Source organism: Arvicola amphibius, chromosome 15 (assembly GCF_903992535.2).
Source record: "Arvicola amphibius chromosome 15, mArvAmp1.2, whole genome shotgun sequence".
Classification (NCBI taxonomy): domain Eukaryota; kingdom Metazoa; phylum Chordata; class Mammalia; order Rodentia; family Cricetidae; genus Arvicola; species Arvicola amphibius.
The window spans coordinates 20,673,907-20,697,502 of NC_052061.1; the positions used below are offsets into that span (position 1 = coordinate 20,673,907).

The 23,596-nt window shown below is 41.8% G+C and overlaps 1 protein-coding gene across 2 annotated transcripts in view; it reads left to right on the plus strand.

Annotated features, from left to right (window-relative positions):
- Inpp4b (inositol polyphosphate-4-phosphatase type II B) overlaps positions 1-23,596 on the plus strand; it is a 400,041-nt gene that overhangs the window by 310,238 nt on the left and 66,207 nt on the right. For both annotated transcript variants that reach the window (XM_038312818.1, XM_038312820.1), the window contains exons 17-21: positions 7,197-7,369; positions 8,682-8,805; positions 9,949-10,066; positions 12,979-13,119; positions 15,787-15,884. In XM_038312818.1, coding sequence (XP_038168746.1) covers positions 7,197-7,369; positions 8,682-8,805; positions 9,949-10,066; positions 12,979-13,119; positions 15,787-15,884 — 654 coding nt within the window. The remainder of the gene's footprint in view (positions 1-7,196; positions 7,370-8,681; positions 8,806-9,948; positions 10,067-12,978; positions 13,120-15,786; positions 15,885-23,596) is intronic.

The window sequence follows — 23,596 nt, forward strand, 5'->3', positions numbered from 1 at the left end:
ACCTTTGCTGCTTCTCTAAAAGCAAGAATGCAAAATTTTGTAACACTGTTCTCACTAAGCCTGGCAGAGTTTAGACAAACAAGGATCCTTGACATGAGAGAAGGTTGCTTCTGTTCTTCTCACGCTCATTTGTCTTGGACTGATCAGCATGCTCACTTCTAAAACAGCTAAACGTTGTCAAGAACAGTCACTTTCCCAGCAGACACTGGGGTTGTCAAGAACTGTTGCTTACCCAGAAGGCACTAGGGTTGTCAAGAACAGTCGCTTACCTAGTAGACACTAGGGTTGTCAAGAACTGTTGCTTACCCAGAAGGCACTAGGGTTGTTAAGAACAGTCACTTACCCAGCAGACAATAGGATTGTCAAGAACTGTTGCTTACCCAGCAGACACTAGGGTTGTCAAGAACTGTTGCTTACCCAGAAGATACTAGGGTTGTCAAGAACTGTTGCTTACCCAGCAGACACTAGGGTTGTCAAGAACTGTTGCTTACCCAGAAGATACTAGGGTTGTCAAGAACAGTCGCTTACCCAACAGACACTAGGGTTGTCAAGAACTGTTGCTTACCCAGCAGACACTAGGGTTGTCGAGAACAGTCACATAGCCCAGCAGGAGCTAAAGTGACTATAATTTAAGATGCAGTTTTGTCCTTTGGTTGAGTACTGTCCTGTGGGGAAGACAGAAGAGGAAAAATCACTTAAATGCTACCTTATTCCCAGGGCTTGCATTTGTCTTGACAATCATTTCTAGCCTTTTCCTTAATGTTTGGCTCCTTTCTTAGATAATATGACCTGTCTTATTTTCTCACCTCTCCCTTTTTCCTATCTTTGTTCCTACTTTGATGATGTCACAATCAGGCTTTCCAGTGACTGACATCCACTGTAGCTGTGAACCATTTTAGTGACTTTTCTTGTTTCTGAGGCAGAGAACCTAATATAAGAACTCAAAGGAAGAGGAGTGTGTTCTGGATCATAGTTTTAGCAGTTCCAGCCCACAGTGATGCCAAAGCTTGGTGCAGCTAGATAGCTCAGGCAATGGCCGAGGGAAACATGCCTGTTCCCATAGTCCCTTTCTTCATAGTTCCCCCAGCACCTGTCTGTTCTCGTGTAGCCCAAAAGGGCCTGTCTTCCCTCAGGAAACTTTCGGGGGGGGGGGGGGCGCAGGGTATTTGTCTTAATAATCTTAGGCACATCAACCCAGCAAACTTGAATTTCAATGCTAACAAGCACAGGTATGGAAGGATAGCTCAGTGGGTACAGAGAATTCCATGGAAAGCAGATGGACAGTCTGTGCTTAACTTCTGAAACTCACGTACAGATGGAGAGCACTCTCCCAGTTGCTATCTGAACTCCATGAATGTGTCCAGGCAGGCAGATATCTCCACCATGCAACACAATAATTAATTGGTTTTTCGAGACAGGCTTTCCCTGTAACTTTGGAGCCTGGCCTTGAACTAGCTCTTGTAGGCCAGGCAGGCCTTGAACACACAGAGATCTGTCTGCCTCTGCAGACAGTTTTAAATGTGCTGCATTTGTTGCATTCACTTCCTGCTTCTCTGGGTCCTTGAGTCATCTCAGGTTTGTGGTCCGTTTATAGCATCTACAGTATCTGTGAGGCTCAGACCCTGGTTCCCAGTGTTCCAGGGCCTTGTGGATGATGACTGCCTATATTCCATAAACCTCACTAAACTTGTTCCACATGGGATGTCTTCACTATGTCCCGAACAAGCCGCAGCCATACACGACCGCAAGCTTCTCACCGAAGGCCAACTGCCTCCCCTCTAAACACTCACTTTTAAAATCCCTCTTCCAGCTCATCCTTCCCATCCTCACTCCAGTTGCAGCTACCACAGCTTGCTTTTCATTGTCCTGGTCTTGTGTCTTTAAAGATACTTGAGGTTAGGAACTGTGTGGTACAAATATTGCTACCCTCATCAGAATTCAAATACATGTCTGTTGTGGTTCATTAAAATTGCATTTCTCAAGACGGCTGTGTGAAGGCAAAGACGCGGTGCTATGGTTTGGATCTGAATATCTGCTATGTGTTAAGGGCTTGCTCTTTGGAGGTGATGAATCCTTCAGGAGGTGGGATCCCATGAGAAGTCTGCGGGTCACTGGGGAATGTGCCCCCCTCCCCCAAGCAGTATTTGGAGAATTGTTCTCTCCCTTTCCCTCTTTCGCTTCCTGGCTATGAAGCGAGCAATGTTGTTTCCCCCTTAGTCCCTGTCTCCGTCACAAGGATGCCCACCTTAGAGAAGCAGATTTAATCAGCCGTGGTCTAGATACTTCAAAGTTCTTAGGCAAAATAGACCTTTGCTCTTTTCGAGGCCGCTGTATTTTGCCTAATACAGCGGGCAATGTAAGGAGCCAGGTTAGTACTTGTAAGGATAAGAGAAATGTAAACTGAGTTTTCAATTCCTGGATCAGAGATAGAAAATGAATCACATGGGCTAAGGGGCAGGATGGCTGGGCAGAAAATACTCTGGGCTTGAAAAAACAAATAAAAACAACACAAAACCAAAGTTTGAGCAGCTGATAGTTTACTTTTCTCAGTTACCTATTGCTGTCTGGGTTGAACCCATCCCCCTGGGCTACGCCTGGATTACAAGCTTCCGATGAGCTGGCGTCTATGTCTATAATTAAAATTGGCCACATGTATTAGACTCATACAAAGAATTTGCTGTAAGGTTGTACAGAGGAAAGTTTCTTGGTAATTTATCTGTCCTCACCCATATGGATGATTTGTACAGTGTTATTCATGTGTTCACCCAAAGGGGCTGAGAAAGAGCCATATCTATATGGGTGTAGGATGTGGGTTTGGAAAGTCAGGGGAAATTCTAAGAGCATGGTGATCCATCGCCAAGGCCTTATGCTTGCCACCAACCATAACAGTATTTTCATTCTGTATTACATGGGGCTTATATAAAGAGTAGAAGACATGTTGGGTGAGGGTTTAGTCTGAGCTGGTCTCAGACCCGTAGGAATTTTGTCTGCTTCTTTTGGAGCTGCTCCAGCTGTTTGGCTTCTTCAAAGTTCCTGAGTAAATGGCTAGGGCTTGGACGTCTCTCAGCTCTTTGTAGAGTATTTAGTGGCCATTCAGTCATTTAAATTTTCTTTTATTACCCCCCCCCAAATATGAAAAGTTGTGGTAACAAAAATAAGAATGGCTCCATGCTTTTGTGAGATTAATTATTTTAAATGAGGACAGAAAATCAAACACCTGAGAAGAAAATGGCTCAGAAATTGGCAAGAGAGCATTAGGCTGTGCTGCAGTTGCTTGCTACATGGCCCTTTTATTTTTCCTCCCGAGTAACGTAAGAGCCATTGAGCTCAGAGGACACGGACATCCTGTACAGGAAATAGATGGTGTGTGGAGGGGAGGGAGGGCACCCAGCAGTCATTCTCTGAATCCTTCAGCCAGTTTCACTTGAATACATTAGAGAAGGCCATAAAGGGACGGGAAGCAGAGCTCCACCTGGATGGCTTCCAAGCCCTTCACAGAGCTCAGGAAAAGCTCAGCTAAGCCACATGCATTTTATGTTTTCCTGCGGAAAGATTCCACTTGGTGGGCTCAGGGTTAAGGAGTCTCAGCAAGTTTTTATGGAGGCACTAAAAACATTCTCTTGGTGTTCTGCTCTGCTGCTGAAGGAAGCCTGTGGGGGAGGGCAGAACTCAAGGGTTGCTGACTGATGAGCTCGGTGAGGCACTGATGTGAACTCCATCATGGTGCAAGCACAGCTGCCCTGCTCCTTGGACGTGTCTCACAAAGGAGTGTGTGTGTGTGTGTGTGTGTGTGTGTGTGTGTTTGCACACACAGCCATGCATGTGCGTAAAACCTCAGTTGAAATGTAAAAAGCCTAAACATGGGAGAGTAGGTGTGTGGGGATTTTTGCTTTGCCCACACAACGTGAAGGGATGGTTTCCTGCGAGAGGACGTGACAGCCACATGCAAAGGCTAGAGAGGGGAGGGTGTGAAGACTGAGCTCCTCCCCAAACCAGGAGGTCCCCCCACAAAAAACAACCAGCAGTTTCAAAGAGAAAACAGAAGCATATTTTGTTCTTCGTACAAGTGATGTAGAATGTTCATTTGAGCAAAAGGACCATTTGTGACATGAACTCAGCCTTTATTAGGGCCATCATAACCTATGGTGTTTATGTCACAACTTGTGATTTACATAGGAGGTAGGTGTTGTCATGAGAAATAAGCCTGTAGTCTTTGGAATCTGCTACAACCAGTTCCTTTATCTGCTGACTTAGCTGGTATCTTCTCTTTCTAGAAAAGTAAGCATTGGTTGCCTTCCTGCCTGGTTTATGCTTCTCCAGGAAAGCATACTGTCCATCTTCACTTACGCTCTAACACTTCCAGCTCTTCATTCATAACTAATCTCTTCCCACATTCTCATTCTTCTTACATTGTAATCATAAACATATAATTGCCATCTTATCTAGAAGGTAAGGCATTGTATTAAATGGAGATGACGGTATGCTACCAATGAGGAAAGTATTTCCTGTTTCCCCAGGTTTAGAGCACCAGTGTATTTCTACCCCATTCCGAGAAGGCCAGAAATGCCCCCCCCTATCTCTACCTTTTCTCTTTCATTTCCTAAGTGACCTATGGAGCTTCTACTTTCAAAAACCTTTAAGAAAAGCAAACAGCTGCATTTCATTGGAAATAACAAACTCATTCAAGGACAAAACCTTAGACACTTAAGTTAGCTTTTCTGTTTTCAAAGTAGAAAGAACATATTACATCCGAGTAAGCTGTTACTCCCAGATATGAGAGAGTATGCTTCAAGGTGCCGAAACAATAGACACGTTTCTTGAGGACTATGCAAATATACAAAACCTGTTTCATTCATTCATTCTTGAATGAAATGAGTGGTAAGGTAGTTCTCCTTCAGCCTGATAGAGCAGCGCCCCCTACTGCACAAAAGCTGTATTTTCTGCTTGATAACTGCACAGTGGAATTTCAACCCTACAGCACCAACCACCGAACAGAGCTGGTTGACACTTAATTGTCAACATCAAACGATGAGTCAGTTTATCAGAACTTCCTTCTCCTAGTGTTTTAATGTGTGGGGGTGGGTGATGTCACCACACACACACATCCACGACTGCTCTCTCAGATTGAGGGTAGCAACTGAAGAATGAAAGAAGACGAGACATCCAAGACTATAAATCTGGGAGTTGGAGAGTAAGTTAGAACATTGCTTTGGTGCCTTCAATGTCATTTATTCTGAAAATAAATGATCTTCCCTGTTGGGTGTGAGAAATAATATCTGAACCACTGATACTTCATCCTCAGGCATACGCTGATTCTTTGTCAAATGAATCTAGCTGTCATGGGCTTTCCTTAAATTTCCCCTTCTTTATTGGGTTGTTTTTTTTTTCATGGTCCACTGCTAACACGTAAGTTTACAATATCTTTTGAGAAGAGACACATAATGTTCTGCTTTGTATTGCATCGTTTCTGCCTTTGTGAAGCTGGGGCCACTCATTATCCTTCCAAACGTTTGGATTAGGTCATCTGGTTTCTTATTCGCAACATCAAACACAGCACAGCCCTGATATACTTCCTTTTATCACTCTCTGTTGTTCATTCAAGGTCTTAACTGATTATTGACCTTTCAATGCACTCTGGAAGATGATTCGTCTTGTCTTGAGGATATGATGTTATCACAAAACTGGCTTGATAATTACTTTTGGAGCTTCTATCATTCATGTTAAGTTGCATTTGCCAACTCATGATTAATTAATTTATATTTGAACAGAATGTCACAGAATCAAATATTTGTATTTCATATTTCTCATCTTTGTTCTCCAAATAAATTGAATAAGACATAATTTGTTCATATATTCTGTGACAAATTTATAATTATGCAGTTGATGCATATTAGAAATTTAGACATGTAAGTACCTAATGGGCTTCAATTTTTATTCTGACTTTAAGAATGCTTTTGTGGGTGCTGGAGAGATGACTCAGTGAGTGAAATGTTTGTTGTGCAAAGCCGAAGACTTTAGTTTGGATCCTATCTCTTCTTATATACTGTACACACACACAATTATTTAAAAACATTATTTGAAAATGTCAAAAGTCTGACTTTCTCAAATACACCTGCATTTTACAAAAACATGCCATATTTTTCATAAATTGACCCATTCACTGTCACATTTGGTGTCTGCTGAAAACTGACCCTGTGCTAGTTTCTGGGAATTTGGTGGTTAATAAATAAATGGATTTCTCTCCCTCACTGAACTCCTTTTTAAAAAGTACTCACAGCAGTAACAGACTGAAGCAGTGTGTGTAAAAAAAAAAAAAAGGGATGTGACAGCCTTTCCTTTTTCTTCAGAAAAGACTGTAAAACTCAAGGAGACAACTCCCTTGAAGATAGAGGCCCCCAAAAAAGGGTTTCAGAGAGGGTAAACTGTTTGCCAGAAAGCTAATTAGAGAAAAGAAAACTTCTAGAAGAGTGGATATCTTGAAAGTCCCTGGGTTAAGTAAGTAGGGCAGGATGAGGGGTGCTTTAATACACTTAGAAGTCGGCACTGCAAACTGTTTTCTAAGGTGGTTCTAGACAAGTGTGCAGAGGTCGGATTGTGGTGGGGTCTTACATGAATTTGGACTCATTCTGCATGTGATGGTGGTCCTTGACTAGCTTTTGTTGGTTTATATATCTTAAATGAGGAAAGGGGAACAATGAAATGGGATTCGAACTGATTGAGAAGTTCCCATCCACACTACAGAGGGAGGATAGGAGCTGAACGTAAAGGAACCAGGAGGGACATAAGTTAGGAGGAGACCAGGAGCTGATTCTTGGGATGTCAAGGCATGACAGGCAGAATACGGGTGGACTGCTATCAGATGGGCCATGTTAGGAGTAGAGCTGATTTGATGGCCAAGTTTCTATAAAAAAAATTCAGCAAAACTTCTGTCTCCAGAATAAAGAGAATTTGATAGCATCATTAATTGATATTCAGGGAATGCCCATATTAAAGAAAAGCAAAGCAGAAAGAAAGCCACTGTTGAGGACAACTTGCATCTGGGGCAAATGTCCATGGAAGCCTGCTGTCATGGCCAACACACATCTGGGGTAAAGGTCCATGAATCCTGGGTGAATGGACAAGTTCACTCAGAATAATGATTGTCTGCTCGGTTTTTCTCATCTTTGCCACTGTTCTTGCTCCACACCCTGTCACAGAGGACTGGTATGAACAGCTACAGCCCCTCATCCTCACCCTGAAGGAGTGCATGGGAGAAGTGGTGAGCCGAGCCAAGCAGTCCCTGACGTTTGTGCTGCTTCAAGAGCTAGCCTACAGCCTGCCCCAGTGCCTGATGCTGACGCTGAGAAGGGACATCGTCTTCAGTCAGGCGGTGGGTGCCCACTGTGATGCATACAGAAGTGTGAACCGCCAGTCCCATCCTTGATGGGTGCACAGCCCTTCGAACGGTGTTATTTTTAAATAGCCCTTCTGAAATTCTGGCACCCTGTTTTGTTTATATGGATAAATAGACTGAATAGGTCATGGATAACTTTTGAATCTTTGATACTTCTTTGTGAAAAGATACAGTTCAAAGCGAAGTGTATATTTTGCTTGAACCGTGGGTGGATTTTGAGAGGAAGAGTCAGTGTTCTCTTGTGTCATTCCCTGAGACAGCCAATGGGGGAAAACGAAGGGACTGTCACCTTGCATTGCAGGTGATGGCCAAGAGCTCAGCAAAGGGCACATTTGTATATAACCCCTTATTATTCAGCTTTCCCAGAAATCTCAGGACAAGGTTTTACAGAGACCTCTTCTTCCATTCACAAGACACTTTTGCAAGGCTGCAGGATTTATTTGTAATAGTTGGCTGATGACTCCCTTTTCCTATATCCAACCCTAACCGTGACTCCAAGACCAGTTCTCCCCCAGCGCAGGGCGCACCACTTTCCCTTTGCTCCCCTCTCTCTACCCCACGATTCAGTGTCAGAGGTCAAGTACCTGGAAGAAAGAGGAGAACAATGGTTCACGTTGTAAGCTCTCATTGCCGAGGGGATTTTCACCAAACTGCCCATTGCAGTATGTTTTTTTTTTTTCCCCACAAGACGCGGCGTGGATGTTACACGCGCGCGACAGGTCGGCACAAGCAGCACACGACACACACAGACACACGGGATTCGAACTCGCGGATACGCGGACACGCGCAAGCACGCGCCCTACACGCTGAGCCACCGCGCGGCTCGCTCCATTGCAGTATGTTATGCCATTAGCGGTCCAGGGGAAGGTGGACCTAGCCAGGCGCTGCACTTTTCCTTAAGCCTGCTCATTTACGATGTCCTTTTAGTGACTCTTGTCACATGTGCAAAAACACAGTAATAGTAGAATTCGAAAATCTTAAGAAGTTTAGTGGTGCCATGGTTATAGACAGTAGACATTCAATTCAAAGATTTTTTTCCACCTTGGTTCTAAAATCCATTTATCTAGTTTCTTTCAATTCTGTATTCCCAAACCCTTAGACAATGCCACCCTAGATCAAAGACCATCAATTTATTTTAGTAAGTATGTGCAAATTCTAGCAGCTTTATTATATACCCTTGCTGAATTTTAATTAAAGCTGTGATGTCTCAAAAGTCTGAAGGTATTTACAAACTGTAATAATAAGTGTGCTGACCCCAGTGAAAATCTTGAATGATTTCTTTCCTTAGCTTGCTGGATTGGTGTGTGGTTTTATCATCAAGTTACATACAAGTCTGCACGACCCCAACTTCCTCCAGCAGCTTCACACAGTGGGCTTGATTGCGCAATATGAAGGACTGCTAAGTACCTATAGTGAGTATTGCATGCACCTATGAAGAACTGCTAAGCACCCACAGTGAGTATTGCATGTACCTATGAAGGACTGCTAAGCACCTATAGTGGGTATTGCATGGGTTCATCTTAAGATCTTATTGCTGGTCATGGTTATAATACATCCGTTTTCTCAGATAAGATGCAAACTCAGTGGTGAACCTTTTCTATGCCACGTGTCAGAGGAACGGTGTAGCTTCTAACTTCTTACTCGCTCACCCTTGGGTTTTCCTTGGGATTCAATTTATGTTTTGAGGAAGGAATTGTGGGTTATTTCAGAGTGAGCTCTTTAGCAGTCATCTGGATTTTTTTTTAATATAGAGACTTATTGACAACATTGGTTTCATTGACTGGATTGTAAAGACAGAGTAGTCCCATGTCTAGAACTGTACTGTTCAATAGGGAGCCCCATGTGTTTATGGAATGTTTGATATTCAGCTACCCCGAAATCCATGTGTTCTAGACATGAACTTCAGATTGCAAAGACTAGCAGAGGTAGCATTTTGCATTAGCTGGTAAGAAGTTTATGTGGCTTTACAAGTGAATCTGCAGTTTGTATATTTTGGGATTATATATGCTGTACTATTAAAATTAATGTTGCTTTGTTTCATTTTATTCTTTTAAAGAAACGAAAAACAGAAAATCTGAAGAATAGCCCACATTCTACTTCTATTGAATTATGCTAATCTAGGAGATTTATTATGTCTTCAGGCAATGTTTTTCAGAGTTTGAAGACAAAATTAGCATCAGGCGATTGATAATTGACAAAATGATCAGTAAAGCCCTCTATTCTAAAATATCAAATAGCAGTCCTGTCAATCAAAAGATGTCTAAATGATAGTTTGCTTCATAAAAGGCTTAGAAATCTCCCTCTGACCTCCCAGCACAGATGAACATTCTTCTTCCCTCAAAGGGAACATTGACTTCTGGTATCCAGTGAAAGCATTCTTACTTCGCTGTTGAAAACCTGCACAGCTGATCCTGGGCATATGCTGAATGGGCTTGGTGCACTCAGAAACTCAGTCACTGCACTGCCAGGCAGAACTCCAGCAGGGAGGCACCGCAGCGAGCAGCATTTTAGTTTAGTAGTCTGTTTGTTAACAAGGTACCTTTCTCCCTGTGCAGGTGATGAAATCGGAATGCTAGAGGACATGGCTGTCGGCATTTCAGATTTGAGGAAAGTTGCATTTAAAATAACTGAAGCCAAGTCTAGTGATGACCTGCCTGTTCTCACAGGAAGGCGGTGAGTGGTGCCCCTGCCCCAAATCTAGATGTTGTCACTCTGATGGTGTTTTGTGGGTAGATTTCCTCGGAATTCAGGCTAGGTGTTCTTTCTTCTGCCTTCTTCTTCTTCTTCTTCTCCTTCTCCTTCCCCTACTCCCTCTCCTTCTCCTTCTCTTTCTTTTTCTCCTTCTTTTTTATGAGAAATAAATACAGATTGGATGATACAAGGAGGTCCTGAAAACATCCTGGAAGTCTCATGCGTGTTTGTGAAATGGTCATGAGGTTGGACATAATGAGGCTCACAAAACAGAAGAAATCTGCAGCCACGGCGGCATCCAGAGCCAACTCCTCTTCACGCCGTCTGGTCCAAAGCTCTGGGTGTTCTTACGTTTGCCGGAATTGCTCAGCTAATAGCTTCATAATTCTTGAGATGACTTCAAATTAAATTCAGTTAAAAGCAGCAACATGTAAGGAAGGATATATTCTTATGTCAGGTGCATATTCTACCATTTTTCTTAATTATTTTTGACAATTCATTTTCAGACTGTAAGATTTCTGAGAAAGGTTTTTTTTTTTTTTTTTTTTTTTTTTTTTTTCAAATAAGTAGCTTGTAAGGTCAGAATAGGATAGGCAAAGTTCCAGAAATAATAAAAAAAGATGGCATGTAAAAGAGATTTTTAATAGAAGAATTGTACCATATAATAATTTGTTTCATTCAGAAGTCACCCAATTTTGATTGATCTGGTGTTTGCACATTTGAATATTATATGAGTGACTTGAATTATGAAGTCGTCTCAGGTCGCAGTGTAAACATGTGTTGCAGAAGGATGCAGAACAGATCAAGTAAACATACAATAGTTACTTAGAATTATCTGCTAAAGTTGCATATGCAACAGTCCGTTCCTCGTGTAGACAAGGTAACTCTGGAGCACAAAATAAACAGAGCCCGATGAAAGTAAATGTCTCATCTGAATATTAGCTCATCCTTTGCTATTATTGGAGGAAAAATGAATAAAATCGTTCACAAACACACTTGGAAAATAGCACAGCTCTGCACATTCTTCCGAAGTTTATTACCGAGGGTGATAAGCTGACACTTCCCTCACCGTTCATGAGGGAGTTTACCAGGCCACTGTGCTAGTGGAGGGAAGGAGGTTCTCGCTCAGGATATTCCTCCAGCTGCATTTACATTCAGAACTTGTTAGAGACGTGCAGGTGTCTCAGGCCAGAAAAAAATGCATCTGGGTCCATCCTCTCTGCTATAACAAGCTGTCTCATCTCAAAAAGCTGTCGCTTATGTGGGGAGGGAGCTTAGTTAGCAGAATTACTTGCACACCACGCTCGGATACCTCAGTTTGGTTGTCAGCCCAGAGAAAGCTGGGCCTGGGTTCCATCACCAGCACCGTGTGTGTGCGTGTGTGTGTGTGTGTGTGTGTGTGTGTGTGTGTGTGTGTGTGTATGTATATTTTTGCCTCCTCTACAAACTGTCTATACTTTTCTTCTTTCTCGATGGCTGGCTGGCTCTCCTTTTTCTCTGACTACCAGCCCTGCCTTTCCCTCCTCTGACTAGCTATTTGCCATTCAGCTTTTCATTAGACCATTCATAGGTGACTTAGGCAGGCAAGGTAAAACAGCAACACATTTTTCCATAGTAAAACAAATGCAACACATCTTTGCCTAGTTAAACAATTATTCTGCAACACAAATGCAACAAATCTTTACACGGTTAAACAGATATCCTACTCCACAATATGGTCTATGATCAATAATATTTAACAAAATATTTTACTGAAAAATTTAAAATTATTGTTAAAGGGAAACTCACTCTTTTTTTCTGTTCTTTTTCCAATGTATAAATTATGCTCGTACCCACTCCATATACTTCTGAAAATATGTGGCTTCCTCCAGTCTCTAGAGTAAACTCTTTACATGTCTACATTCAAGTTCTTCCTGCATCAGATAATAAGTGTGACATGTGCAAGGAGCTGAACTCATTTTTATGTATTCTAAACTTTCAACATTGCATAGTTAGGATCATTTTTAATGTAACTGTCTAGTGGAAAAAGTGTTTCTGTTTTCTGCAAAATTTTCAAAAGAATCACAAATGCCTAAGGTTAATTACATATTCAGTAATGTTATTTCCATCGGTTGTCCCAGTCAGGCAACTTTATCCATCCAATTAGGCAAAAAGAAATGTGTATCCTAGTCACTTTGCTCATCATTATGACCACATACCTCAAAAGAAGCCACTCAGGGGAAGTCAGGCTTATTTGGCCTCCGTATCTGAGCTAAGATGGTCTATTGGGAAGGGAAGGTATGGCTCTGGGTGGCTCTATGACATGGAGCCTCTGACTGTGTCTGCCACTTCTGTGTAGCAAGGGTAGGGACACACTCTAAACACGAAGTATCCTAAAAATGGACAGTGGTCTCCGTTCTCTTGTTGTCCCACCCCCAAACACACTGCCACTCTCTGGTACCAACTGCGCAAACACCAAACTGTGTGGGACCATTCCCATTTAATTTGCAACAATTTTATTTATCACTTTGCTAAGACTCATTATACTGAAAAACATTATTATGTTTATTTTCCCTATTTTGAGGACTGATCTGGTTCCAACAATCAATGAAGAAAACTGTAGACCACCCAGGCACTTGGCCAGGTGTCTTAAAAAGTGAGGTAAATGTCCTCCTTTCCGGTGGAACTCGGAGCAAGGCTGAGAGTGTAGGTACACATAATCTTGCCATTGCATATGTCATGCATTTTAATAATGAAACGGGTGTGTATTCTTCAGCGAATGGGAAAAAAAACAGATAAACACAAAAGCCTAAGAAGGTGTCATGGTCCAACTTACCTGTTCTTCCTCCCGATGAACCTCAAACACCCGAAAGCAAATACCAAGTTTGTTTCTTTCCTGCCCTTCCTGTCTGCAGTGAGCACTATGTGGTAGAGGTCAGGCTCCCGGCTGCCATGTTTGAGTCCCTCCCTCTGCAGATTAAAGAAGGCCAGCTGCTCCGTGTCTATCCCGTTCTGTTTAATGTTGGAATCAACGAACAGCAGACTCTGGCTGAGAGGTAGGCTTCATGAGAAGGATGGTGTTCAGAGGGTCTTTGGAAAGCCGTATTTCTGCTTAGAGAATTTAGACATAGGTATGTATAGCATTTTCCTTTCAACTAATACACTATCTAGTTACTTCTGGTGCGAAGGTAAACTGTACACATGAAGAAACCGTGCCCCTAAGTAAGTTTAAATGCGTCAGAACCTTGGGAAATACACTGACGGCACGAGCGAAGTCTGCTGTGGCCTATGAGGGTGATCTATAGAGTAGCCTCGGACTCTTTCATGTGCAGACTTTTAAAGAACTACATAGGATTTCCAAGGACCAGTAGCCTCTAGACTAAACAAGGTTTCATCCTCAGGGCTGTTGTAACTGCACCATAGGTCACTTGATTTTGAAAACATTCTCCTCTCCTCTATCTACCTTGTAAATTAAAAATGTGTCTTTAAGTACCTGGAAACTGTGTCCGAGTGATAGGATTTGGGAAACGAACAAAATTGCCACTAGGGCGACATGCTGAGGGAAGCAGGAAAGTCAGTGTGCTTGCCGCTCTGACATCAGCGTGCTGTTGATCAGGAAAATCACTTCCCCTCTGTTCTTTGATGCCTACTTTCATGATTTCAGTTTTTGGTCTACCCAGGCAACTCTTGCATGGGAGATATACTGCATAAATCCCATAACATTCTTTAATATTCATCCCTAATAATAAGTATTTTATATGTCCATTCTTACATAAACCTACTTTGACCAGTATAAAGATTGAAGACTAGACAGCTTAAAGGCTGAAGTTCATTCCTTACACTTAAGAGGCTGGGAAATCCATGAGCCAGTTCCAGGACACTGGTTCTTGGTGACGGCTTTTTTCCTATATGCTCCCATGACCTCTACTTTACATGTATGAAGGCGGAGGGCAAAGATCTTTGGTATCACATTATTGTAAGGACACTAATCCTGTGGGGTCAGAACCCACCCTTGTATCATCACTTATTCCCTTAGAGGCCACAGCAATAAACAGAGACACCCTGGAGGATACAGCTTCCGCGCATGAGGTTTGAGAGAACACAAGACTAGTCTGACAGTCTTCCAGTTGCTTACAATATATAGCCAAGTCAGAGATCCCTAAGGAAACTCCCTGTGTGTTTTCTGGACACTGTATTCCTGCTCTTCAGGTACAGGTTGATATAGATGCACAACATGGATTGTGCCAGATACTGCTTTGTCAGGTACAAGGCATATGGAGAAAGCATGATCATCCTTCAGAGGAAGCATGTCAGCAGATAGCACATGAAATTTGGGTCTCCAAATAATCAAAGATGTTGAAGAAACAAAACTAGTTAAAAAAAAAAGAAAAAACCAATGTGATTCTAGGATGGAAAGTTCCCTGTAGGGAAGTGATTCTCAACCTGTGGATAGCAATTCCTCTGGGGATCAAATATTTATATTATGGTTATAACAGTAGCAAAGTTACAGCTATGAAGTAGCAACAAAATAATCTTTGGTTGGGGGTCACCACAACATGAGGAACTGTATTAAAGGGTCACAGCATCAGGAAGGTTGAGAACCACTCTTGTAGGGGAAGCTGCCTTTCACGGGCTTTGAAGGACAGATAGGAATACATCAAGCTGACACGGAAGGTAAAGGAGTATACTCAGAGGAAGATAGTGGGGGAAGTCTCATAGGTGCTGTGATGCTTAGATGAAGGAGCATGGTTAACTGTGTCCCACACGTGTCCCCCACATGCTGTGTGGAGGACAGATGTGACAACTAATGGGACTTGGATTCGGCTTTTATAGAAAGATGAGAAACTCTTAGAGACCTGGTATGAGGAAGTATGTGTTAGATTAACTTTTCTAACATTTTAACTTACTGTCTGATACACAGCTGATAATAAACATTTGCTGGAAATAATGTTCTAGGAATATGTCACAGGAGAGGTGGGAGGGGAAAGAGGGGTCAGAGGCATATCACTAAGGTGTCCTCAAAGCACTATTACATGAATCCCACCTGTCTAAAGGGAGTGATAGAAGCAGAGATTTCAGAAGTCCAGTGAGTGATGGATAAAGTGGCCAAAGAGAGGAATCTGAATACTACTACTTAGCTCTCACAGCTGAATTTGTGGGAGAAATTGGAAGCCGATTTAGACGGCTTTCAGTTTGTGGTTTGAAAGGAATAGTAAATCTACACCTAGGAAGTGTATTTATAGATTTGGATGGAGGTACATATTGGAAGCCACTTGCTAAAGAGTCATGCTTTAAGAATGAAACTGGGACCCACTCAAAGAGAAGACAGATGCAGTGGGATACAGGAACAAGCTCCATAATAGAGGAGGATGAGAAACACCGGTGCACAGTTGCAGGGCTTCACAGGCTCATACTGAAAACATTCAAGGTGCAGTCCTCCCTGGGAGACTTCAGGGATACACCCATGGACCCAGTAGTTGGCAGAGGGCAAGATGCCATCCAGCCCGGCTTCCAGACATGTTCTTCGAATCTCTGTGCAAGCATGAACAGAAGATCTCGAATGGACAGAAAAAGTGTGGAGTGGGTTACAAAAAAAACCTCACCATCTATTTAAAGGGATAGGAGACTGTATATTACCTTTAGTACTGATTCATATTCCCCAACTCCCTTCTTTGCTTTTGTTGTTGTTGTTAGGTTGGTTATTTCTGTCTTCCTATTTTTAGGTTTGGAGATGTTTCTTTGCAAGAAAGTATTAATCAAGAAAACTTTGAACTTGTTCAAGAATATTATTCGATATTTACAGAAAAGATGCCACCTGATTGTAAGTATATGCATTGTAGAAAGACTAACAATCATTGGCTAATAAACTGTCTTAAGAGTGGCTGGAGACAAGGGCCGTGACTAAAGCAGCTTGGAGTGGGGAGTCACAGTGATTTTGAGATTTTGTGAAGGAAAGGGATGATTACCCAGGGGGTATGGCCAAAGCCTGCTTCATTGCCTTGGTTGCTGTTGTCAATGTGCCTGGTGTTCATGCTGGGACAGTAAGTACAATACCAAAAGAAAATTCCAAGATTTAGAAATATGGAAGTTATAACTAGAAATCTCAATTGAATACAAAGGAATTCTATATAATCTTTGACACTTAAATACCTTGACTGTTTGTGTTTAACCTTTTAAACATGAGATATGGTGCATGAATATAAGGAGGAAGTCAGGTAGAGTACATGTTCTCCAGCATAGTGATTAGTTTATAAATCAAGGAACAGATTCCTTGTTTTATGTGCAGTTTTTAGACGTCTAAACTGATAGGCATGTTTTAAACTTTGGAACTGTTTTCTCTATTATTCATTTCTGTAGCTCTTTCCCTCACTTGAGCTCTTGAGTATTTGAATTTATAAACTGATGGTCTATCTCTAGTATAATCTGTTCAGATATGTGTACCGATAAAAAAACTAAGTTTATACAAATGTGAAACATTAAATTTGCAACAAAAGCCACAATTAAAGTGTGATTGCCATCAAATTACAAGCAATTTGTTCATTGATCTGTGTCTGATTATGCTTGGAGTTTCTTATGCAGCAGTATGGTCAGATCTTTCTAGAACCCAGTAAGTATTGTTTCATGACACTATAGCAACCCGTGTATTCATGTGCAGATAACAAAGTTCACTTCCTAGTATTTACATTATGACTTTTATGTTATTATATTTCACATAAAATATTATTTTTGCCAAGATTAAATTCTTCAGATGTGGTTTCTTAAGCATCCAGCATACTTGGAATTATACACCTGTTAATTTCACTAGGGTTACTCACATGTATATAACAAACTACTTTTCTTTATTGATTAATGAAATTTATTGAGACTTAGACATTGGTCAGTAGTTGCTCCAAGGCTTTGATTTTCTTATCATTCTAAAACAATCTCAGAATTTTCTTTCACTTACAATGTGACTTCTGTCTACATGGATATATGAAAACTGCATATGGCCTAAGAGCATTAGCGTACCTGGGAACCCTTCAGCAATGCAGGCCCTCAGTTCCTTTCCAGATTCCTTCATCCTCCCGGAGCCCATGCTTCCTAGTGATGTCTGGTCCTTATCAGTGTTTCAGAGCTTTTAGTATGCCGTCCTTATTCAAAGGGTAAATTCATAGTACGTTGCTGCAAATTATGAAGGGTTTTATTATGCCATAAACAACCATATCACCTTAAAAGGACATAAGGAGAAGTGCTTATAAGTATTACCTAGCATATGAAATATAAAACATTCATATACTCAGTAATTTAAACTATTCCAGGGAATAAATGTTTAAAGATTTAAGAACATTAAACTTTCTATATTACCAATTAAATAGAGTAGTCCCCCTCAATGTCCATGAGGGACTGGTTTCTTGACACCCTACAAATACCTTAAACCAAATCATTTCTACTAATAAAAACCTAGGGCAATCTAAGAAGTATGGAACTGTTAACTATGCTGTATTTTTATTGGGAATAATCACATATACACAAAGACTACATCAGGTTCAGGACAGATGCAGTTTTGTTTCTGAACACTTCTGATCTATAGTCGTTGAATTCATGGATGGTAATCCCATGAGTGAAAAAACTGACTATATTATCAAGTGTCTTTAGAACACGTACACACACACACACACACACACATAGTTATCCTGATCAGTTTGTTTAAGGTATCATATGCATATGATTGCATGTATATGTAAATTGTATGTATATATATATATCCATATATATATATATATATATGGATATAGATATATATATGATTTGGAAGCTGATCACTCTGTATTAGAGAGCCAATTGAGGCCCCTTTCCTGGGGAAGCCAGCAGGAAGTCTTTAGTTGCCTGCAGTTCTTTATCAAGGACTGAGGCAGTGTGACCTTTCCACCTTCCACATTAGAGTGTCTGCTCACGGTGTCTGTTTAGGCAGCCATGCTGATGAGATTTAATGGGTGTAGTTTCTCTGACATTTCTAGATTAATCCTCAGAGCCAGCTTCCCATTCCGTTGTCCTCCCTCCCCACGACCTTGTAGCTAGGAAGCCTTGCTGTACATGTCTAATTCGGGGCTGCTCACCATTGTCCCCCTCCCCCACGACCTTGTAGTGAGTAAGCTGCGCTGTCCAGGTCTAACTAGGGACTGCTCATCAAGTCCCTCGTTCGTTCTCTGCACTGTCATGAGTTGCGGTTTCCTGCAATGGCCTCTGTTGCACAAGCCACCCCTTCAATGAGGGGCGAGTCTTATACTTACCCGTGGAAGTCATGGGTATTGGAAGAGAACGTACAACTGCCACTTTCCAAATGCCAGCAACATTTCTTTTGACATTCTAAATAGTAATCCTTATCATCATAAATTGAGCCAGTTTAAATTGAGCTGATCACATCTGATGGGTTAAATAGTAGATTTGCTTGATTTTCCCTACTTTATTTCTTACATTTTTGAGGCAAAGCTATCAGATTTTCTGCAGAATGGAGTGGTGGTGTCACTGTGGATACACATGCAGCAAAAGTGCACCACACGTCTGTGTTATCACGGGAACCTCTGGTTGCATCTCAGGGAGAGAGGAAAGTGCAGCTCACATCTGTTTAGTCAAACACAGGAACCTCTGGGTGTATCTCAAGGAGAGAGGAAAGTGCAGCTCACATTGCTCACATCTGTATAGTCACAGGAACCTCTGGGTGCATCCCAGGGCGAAAGGAAAGTGCAGCTCACATCTGTATAGTCACGGGAACCTCTGGGTGCTTCTCAGGGAGAGAAGAAAGTGCAGCTCACATCTGTTTAGTCAAACACAGGAACCTCTGGGTGCATCTCAGGGAGAGAGGAAAGTGCAGCTCACATTGCTCACATCTGTATAGTCACAGGAACCTCTGAGTGCATCTCAGGGAGAGAGGAAAGTGCAGTTCACATCGCTCACATCTGTATAGTCACAGGAACCTCTGGGTGCATCTCAGGGAGAGAGGAAAGTGCAGCTCACATCGCTCACATCTGTATAGTCACAGGAACCTCTGGGTGCATCTCAGGGAGAGAGGAAAGTGCAGCTCACATTGCTCACATCTGTATAGTCACAGGAACCTCTGAGTGCATTTCAGGGAGAGAGGAAAGTGCAGTTCACATCTGTTTAGTCAAACACAGGAACCTCTGGGTGCATCTCAGGGAGAGAGGAAAGTGCAGCTCACATCGCTCACATCTGTATAGTCACAGGAACCTCTGGGTGCATCTCAGGGAGAGAGGAAAGTGAAGCTCACATCTGTATAGTCATGGGAATCTCTGGGGTACATCTCTGGGAGAGAGGAAAGTGCAGCTCACATCTGTATAGTCACAGGAATCTCTGGGGTGCATCTCTGGGAGAGAAGAAAGTGCAGCTCACATTGCTCACATCTGTATAGTCACGGGAACCTCTGGGTGCATCTCAGGGAGAGAGGAAAGTGCAGCTCACGTTGCTCACATCTGTATAGTCACGGGAACCTCTGGGTGCATCTCAGAGAGAGAAAAAAGTGCAGCTCACATCTGTATAATCACGGGAACCTCTGGGGTACATCTCTGGGAGAGAGGAAAGTGCAGCTCATATCTGTATAGTCACAGGAACCTCTGGGGTGCATCTCTGGGAGAGGTGCCATATCTAAAAGCACAACTTGGGGAGCATTCCTTTCCAAAAGGCAACCGAAGTAGGGAGAGGGACTAAGAATTTAGCTAAGATCTCACAAACTGTATTTCTGGTAGATATGACTGTTCTGAGTCATCTTTTTAATCCAAAATATCCATTATTATTTTTACAGTAACATTAAGGAGTTTATATTGAAGGACAGATAATTTATCAAGCCCAGTACTTGCCTTTACTAATACACTTGCATATGTTGTATGTGAATTTTTAATCCTGTGTTTTAAATGACTTACAAATAAAATGCTTGGATTCTACGTGTTTTCTAAGTAAAAATCACCTCTTCCCCGAGGATGTCATTAATCTTAGTGGATATCCTCTACTTTTGTTCCTTCAGGGCTATGACCAATCTTCCCTAGACTATTCATTCACTCAGTGTCAGAGAGCTGTTAAGTTTTCTTTTACTCAGATAGGAAAACATGTGAGCAAGTATAATCTCCCCCAAGTATTCACTAATTCCGTGGCATATGTAGGCTCAGTGGATATATCAATTCATCAATCTATGAAAAGGTTGTTTTCCTTTAATAGAGGCTATGAATGTTGCTGATCATTTAGCCTTTAGCCGTTAGTAAAAAGGAGTGTGATGTTGAATAGAAGTGGCCCATCAGCCTTGCCCGTGCCCTTCTGAGATGCATGGTACAGTCTAGTGAATTACCAGCTAATTTGTTTAAAAATCTCACTGCCCACGGTATAAGTATTCATTTGAATTCATTTAGGGTCCTATACTCTCATATTCCCTCAGCTAAAAAAAAGCCGAGGGCTCTCCACAGTGAGCAGCCATTCTCCCGTCAGTCTTTGCCCAACATTGGTCTGAAGCAGCTACTATGGATCAGAAATGAAGGCCCGGGGTCTAGATGTCTCCACTAGGCTGTTGTGGGTTCTTCCTCCTGCTTTTTTTTTTTTTTTTTTTTGTACAGTGTTTCAGGTTTCAGGGGTTTGTGTTCTTAGCTAAGACACCATAGTAAATCTTCTGGAGCAGTTTCCCTTGAGGCCCTCTCTGTGATAGTCGCCTGCACAGTCGCCTGCACCTATGATCAGCTGAGGCAATTCCAGTCGGCAGGGTCAGCACCCTACTCAGTCTGATTCTTGCACAGGGCTTGTTGCTGTTCTTTTTCCTGACTCCTCGGGTCCTAAGGCTTAACTTTTGCATTCAGAATAAAGTCGAAAAAGGGGTTCTTTAACTTACCAGCTGGGACAAATAGCTTCATGTTTCAAGGTCACCATGATCTTGCAGATGTGTTCCAGGGCTTAGTGGAAGGGGTCAGAGAAGAGTTCTCCCCTTCTTAGAGGAGGAAGGACCAACTGATATTTATCACATCCGAAGTCACGGCCCTTTTCCTCAAATTGATGGTCAAGCATTTTTCCTTTGTCCCAAACGCAGTGAATGGCATTAATGCCCAGGTCTTTTAGAAACCCCCCACAGGTGGCCTTCCTTCCCACAATACTGTGCAGCATTGAGAGCAAGAAGGAAAAATAAGATACTTTTGTTTTCGCTATTCTAAATGGTTACAAGACATTTGACATTCTTGTCACAGATAGCATTTCACCTTGTAGTGATAAGAATTGCATATAAATTTGTTGTAGAAAAATCTCAGTTTTGTAAAAAAAAGTATAATTTGTCATATATTTCATCATACATATGCAATTTTTTTGCTGGAATTCTCACATTCAATTTAGCAGACATTGGCAGAAATGATATTATTTATAAAACTTTGTGTCAATCACCAGAGAAGAGGAAGATGAATAGATCTGTGGCCAGGTAGCATGCAGTCTAATGAGTCAATGCAATCAATGGATAATACACATTAACTCCAAAGCACTTTGCAGAAAAGCGTGGTTTTGGGGGTGATTCATTTTTCCTGAATAATTTAGCCCTATGGTTTTGCTGATGTTGCTTTACTTTTCCTGGATGGTGTCTTACGCATGTGGCTCTACATGGTTACAACATTCAGTTCTAAACTAGGAAAAAGGGTGTTTTATGTAACTCCTCCCTTGACAAAAAGGAGATAAAAAATGAGTCTTCTGTTTTATATAGACTTCATTTCAGATAAATGATGTGATTAGATTTCTCTGCAATCCCCCTCTCCCCCAGAAATGAGGAAAAGATCAGTATGTGCAGGGAACAAGAGCCTTAGCCCCCAACAGTGGGGAAGTTCAGGGAACCAGAGCCTTAGCCCCCCACAGTGGGGAAGTTGCTGGAGTGGAGTCTAACAAGAGTGACTAGACTGTCATCCACAGAGGTGAACAGAGACAGCAAGCACATTTGTTAATAATGGGGATTAAGAAGAGCAATTAATATTGGGGAATCAATGGTAGCATTTCATGGAATATTTTTTAATGAAATGTGTAAAACAAAAGTACACTATAGACTTTTAAGGAGAGAGCACATATGGAACATGTAGGAGACAGAATAAGGGCACACTCTTCAGAAACTCAGCACTTGCCCTGAGAGACAAAGGCAGGCACAAAGCAAGAGAAATAAGTAAGAGTATTCTTTCATCTTTTGTTCTCCTTCATTTGTCAAGATGGTAGCTGTCCTCCTTAGGATTTCTGTTGCTGTGAAGAGACACCATGCCATGGCTACTCTTATATAGAAAACATTGAGTTGGGATGACTTGCTTTCAGTTTCAGAGGTTCAGCCCATTATCATCCTCATGGGGAGAATGGCAGCCTCCAGGCAGCAGTGGTGCTGAAGGAGCTGAAAGTTCTACATTTTTCACGAAGCAGGAAGTAAACTGACACATTGGATGGTATCCTGAGCAAAGGAAACCTCAAAGCCCACCCCCACAGTGACACACTTCCTCCAACAAGGTCATACCCATTCCAACAAAGCCACACCTCCTGCTAAAGCCGCATCCTAGGAGATTATGGGGACCAGTTGTGTTTAAACTACTGCAGCAGGTGAACGTGTTTAAGGATATATGGAAATCTTGGGTGGTAAATATGGTCTAAAGAGATGGTCTTCCTGTGAGGTCCTAGAGAAGGAGACAATGGGACCCTTGCCACCACCAGAAGCCATCACTAGAAAGGCAACGTGAAGCCCACAGAGTGAACAGAAGTCTCTACCTCCCCTTGAGGCAAACTAAATGATCCTAAGGGGAAGAAAAGCAGCATTCTGGTTTCTAGAAAGAGAAACCTGCCATGTCTCTGTGAAGTCCCTGAACCTGCCAGTCTGTATAGACTCTTAGAATTAGGTGAGTTAATGCTCTTTAAGCATTATAGTCTACATGCAGATGTTGTTGTAAGGGGTTGTGGTGTGATCTAGAGTTCCTCTTCACAGCAGTGGGGTTCCCACTGTTCTATAGGAGCTTTAGAGGAAGAAATCTCAGAAACAAAGATTTATATCTGCTTCACCATCTTCCTATCAATTTACTATCAATCAAATAATAAAACGTAAGTTTTCATTTTCTTTTATTGTCTTGATATAGGTTTCCATGACATATTCAAGGCTAATCGTGAACTCAGTGGCCTTCCTGCCTCGGTCTTCTGAGTTTGGTGTTTAAAGGCATTATGCACTATGTTCAACCATTTTATATATATATATATATATATATATATATAAATATGTAATATATATATAATACACACACACATACATTGTGGATATTTTTTGCAAAAGCCATACATGCATGCTAAGAATTCTGTTCAGTTCTATCATATAAAAATTGTAGTTTATTTAAGCTGAAAGGTTTTCTGTCATTGAACTTTCACCTTGTTTTCAATTTCCTTTTGTCGTTTGCACTTGTGACTGAACCCAAGGAACTCTACTACTGAGCTGTTCTGAACTGCTCAGCGTTTTCCATTTTTACCGCCTAAATTGACCTTTATTCTCACCCGAACAGAGATTCTATGTGT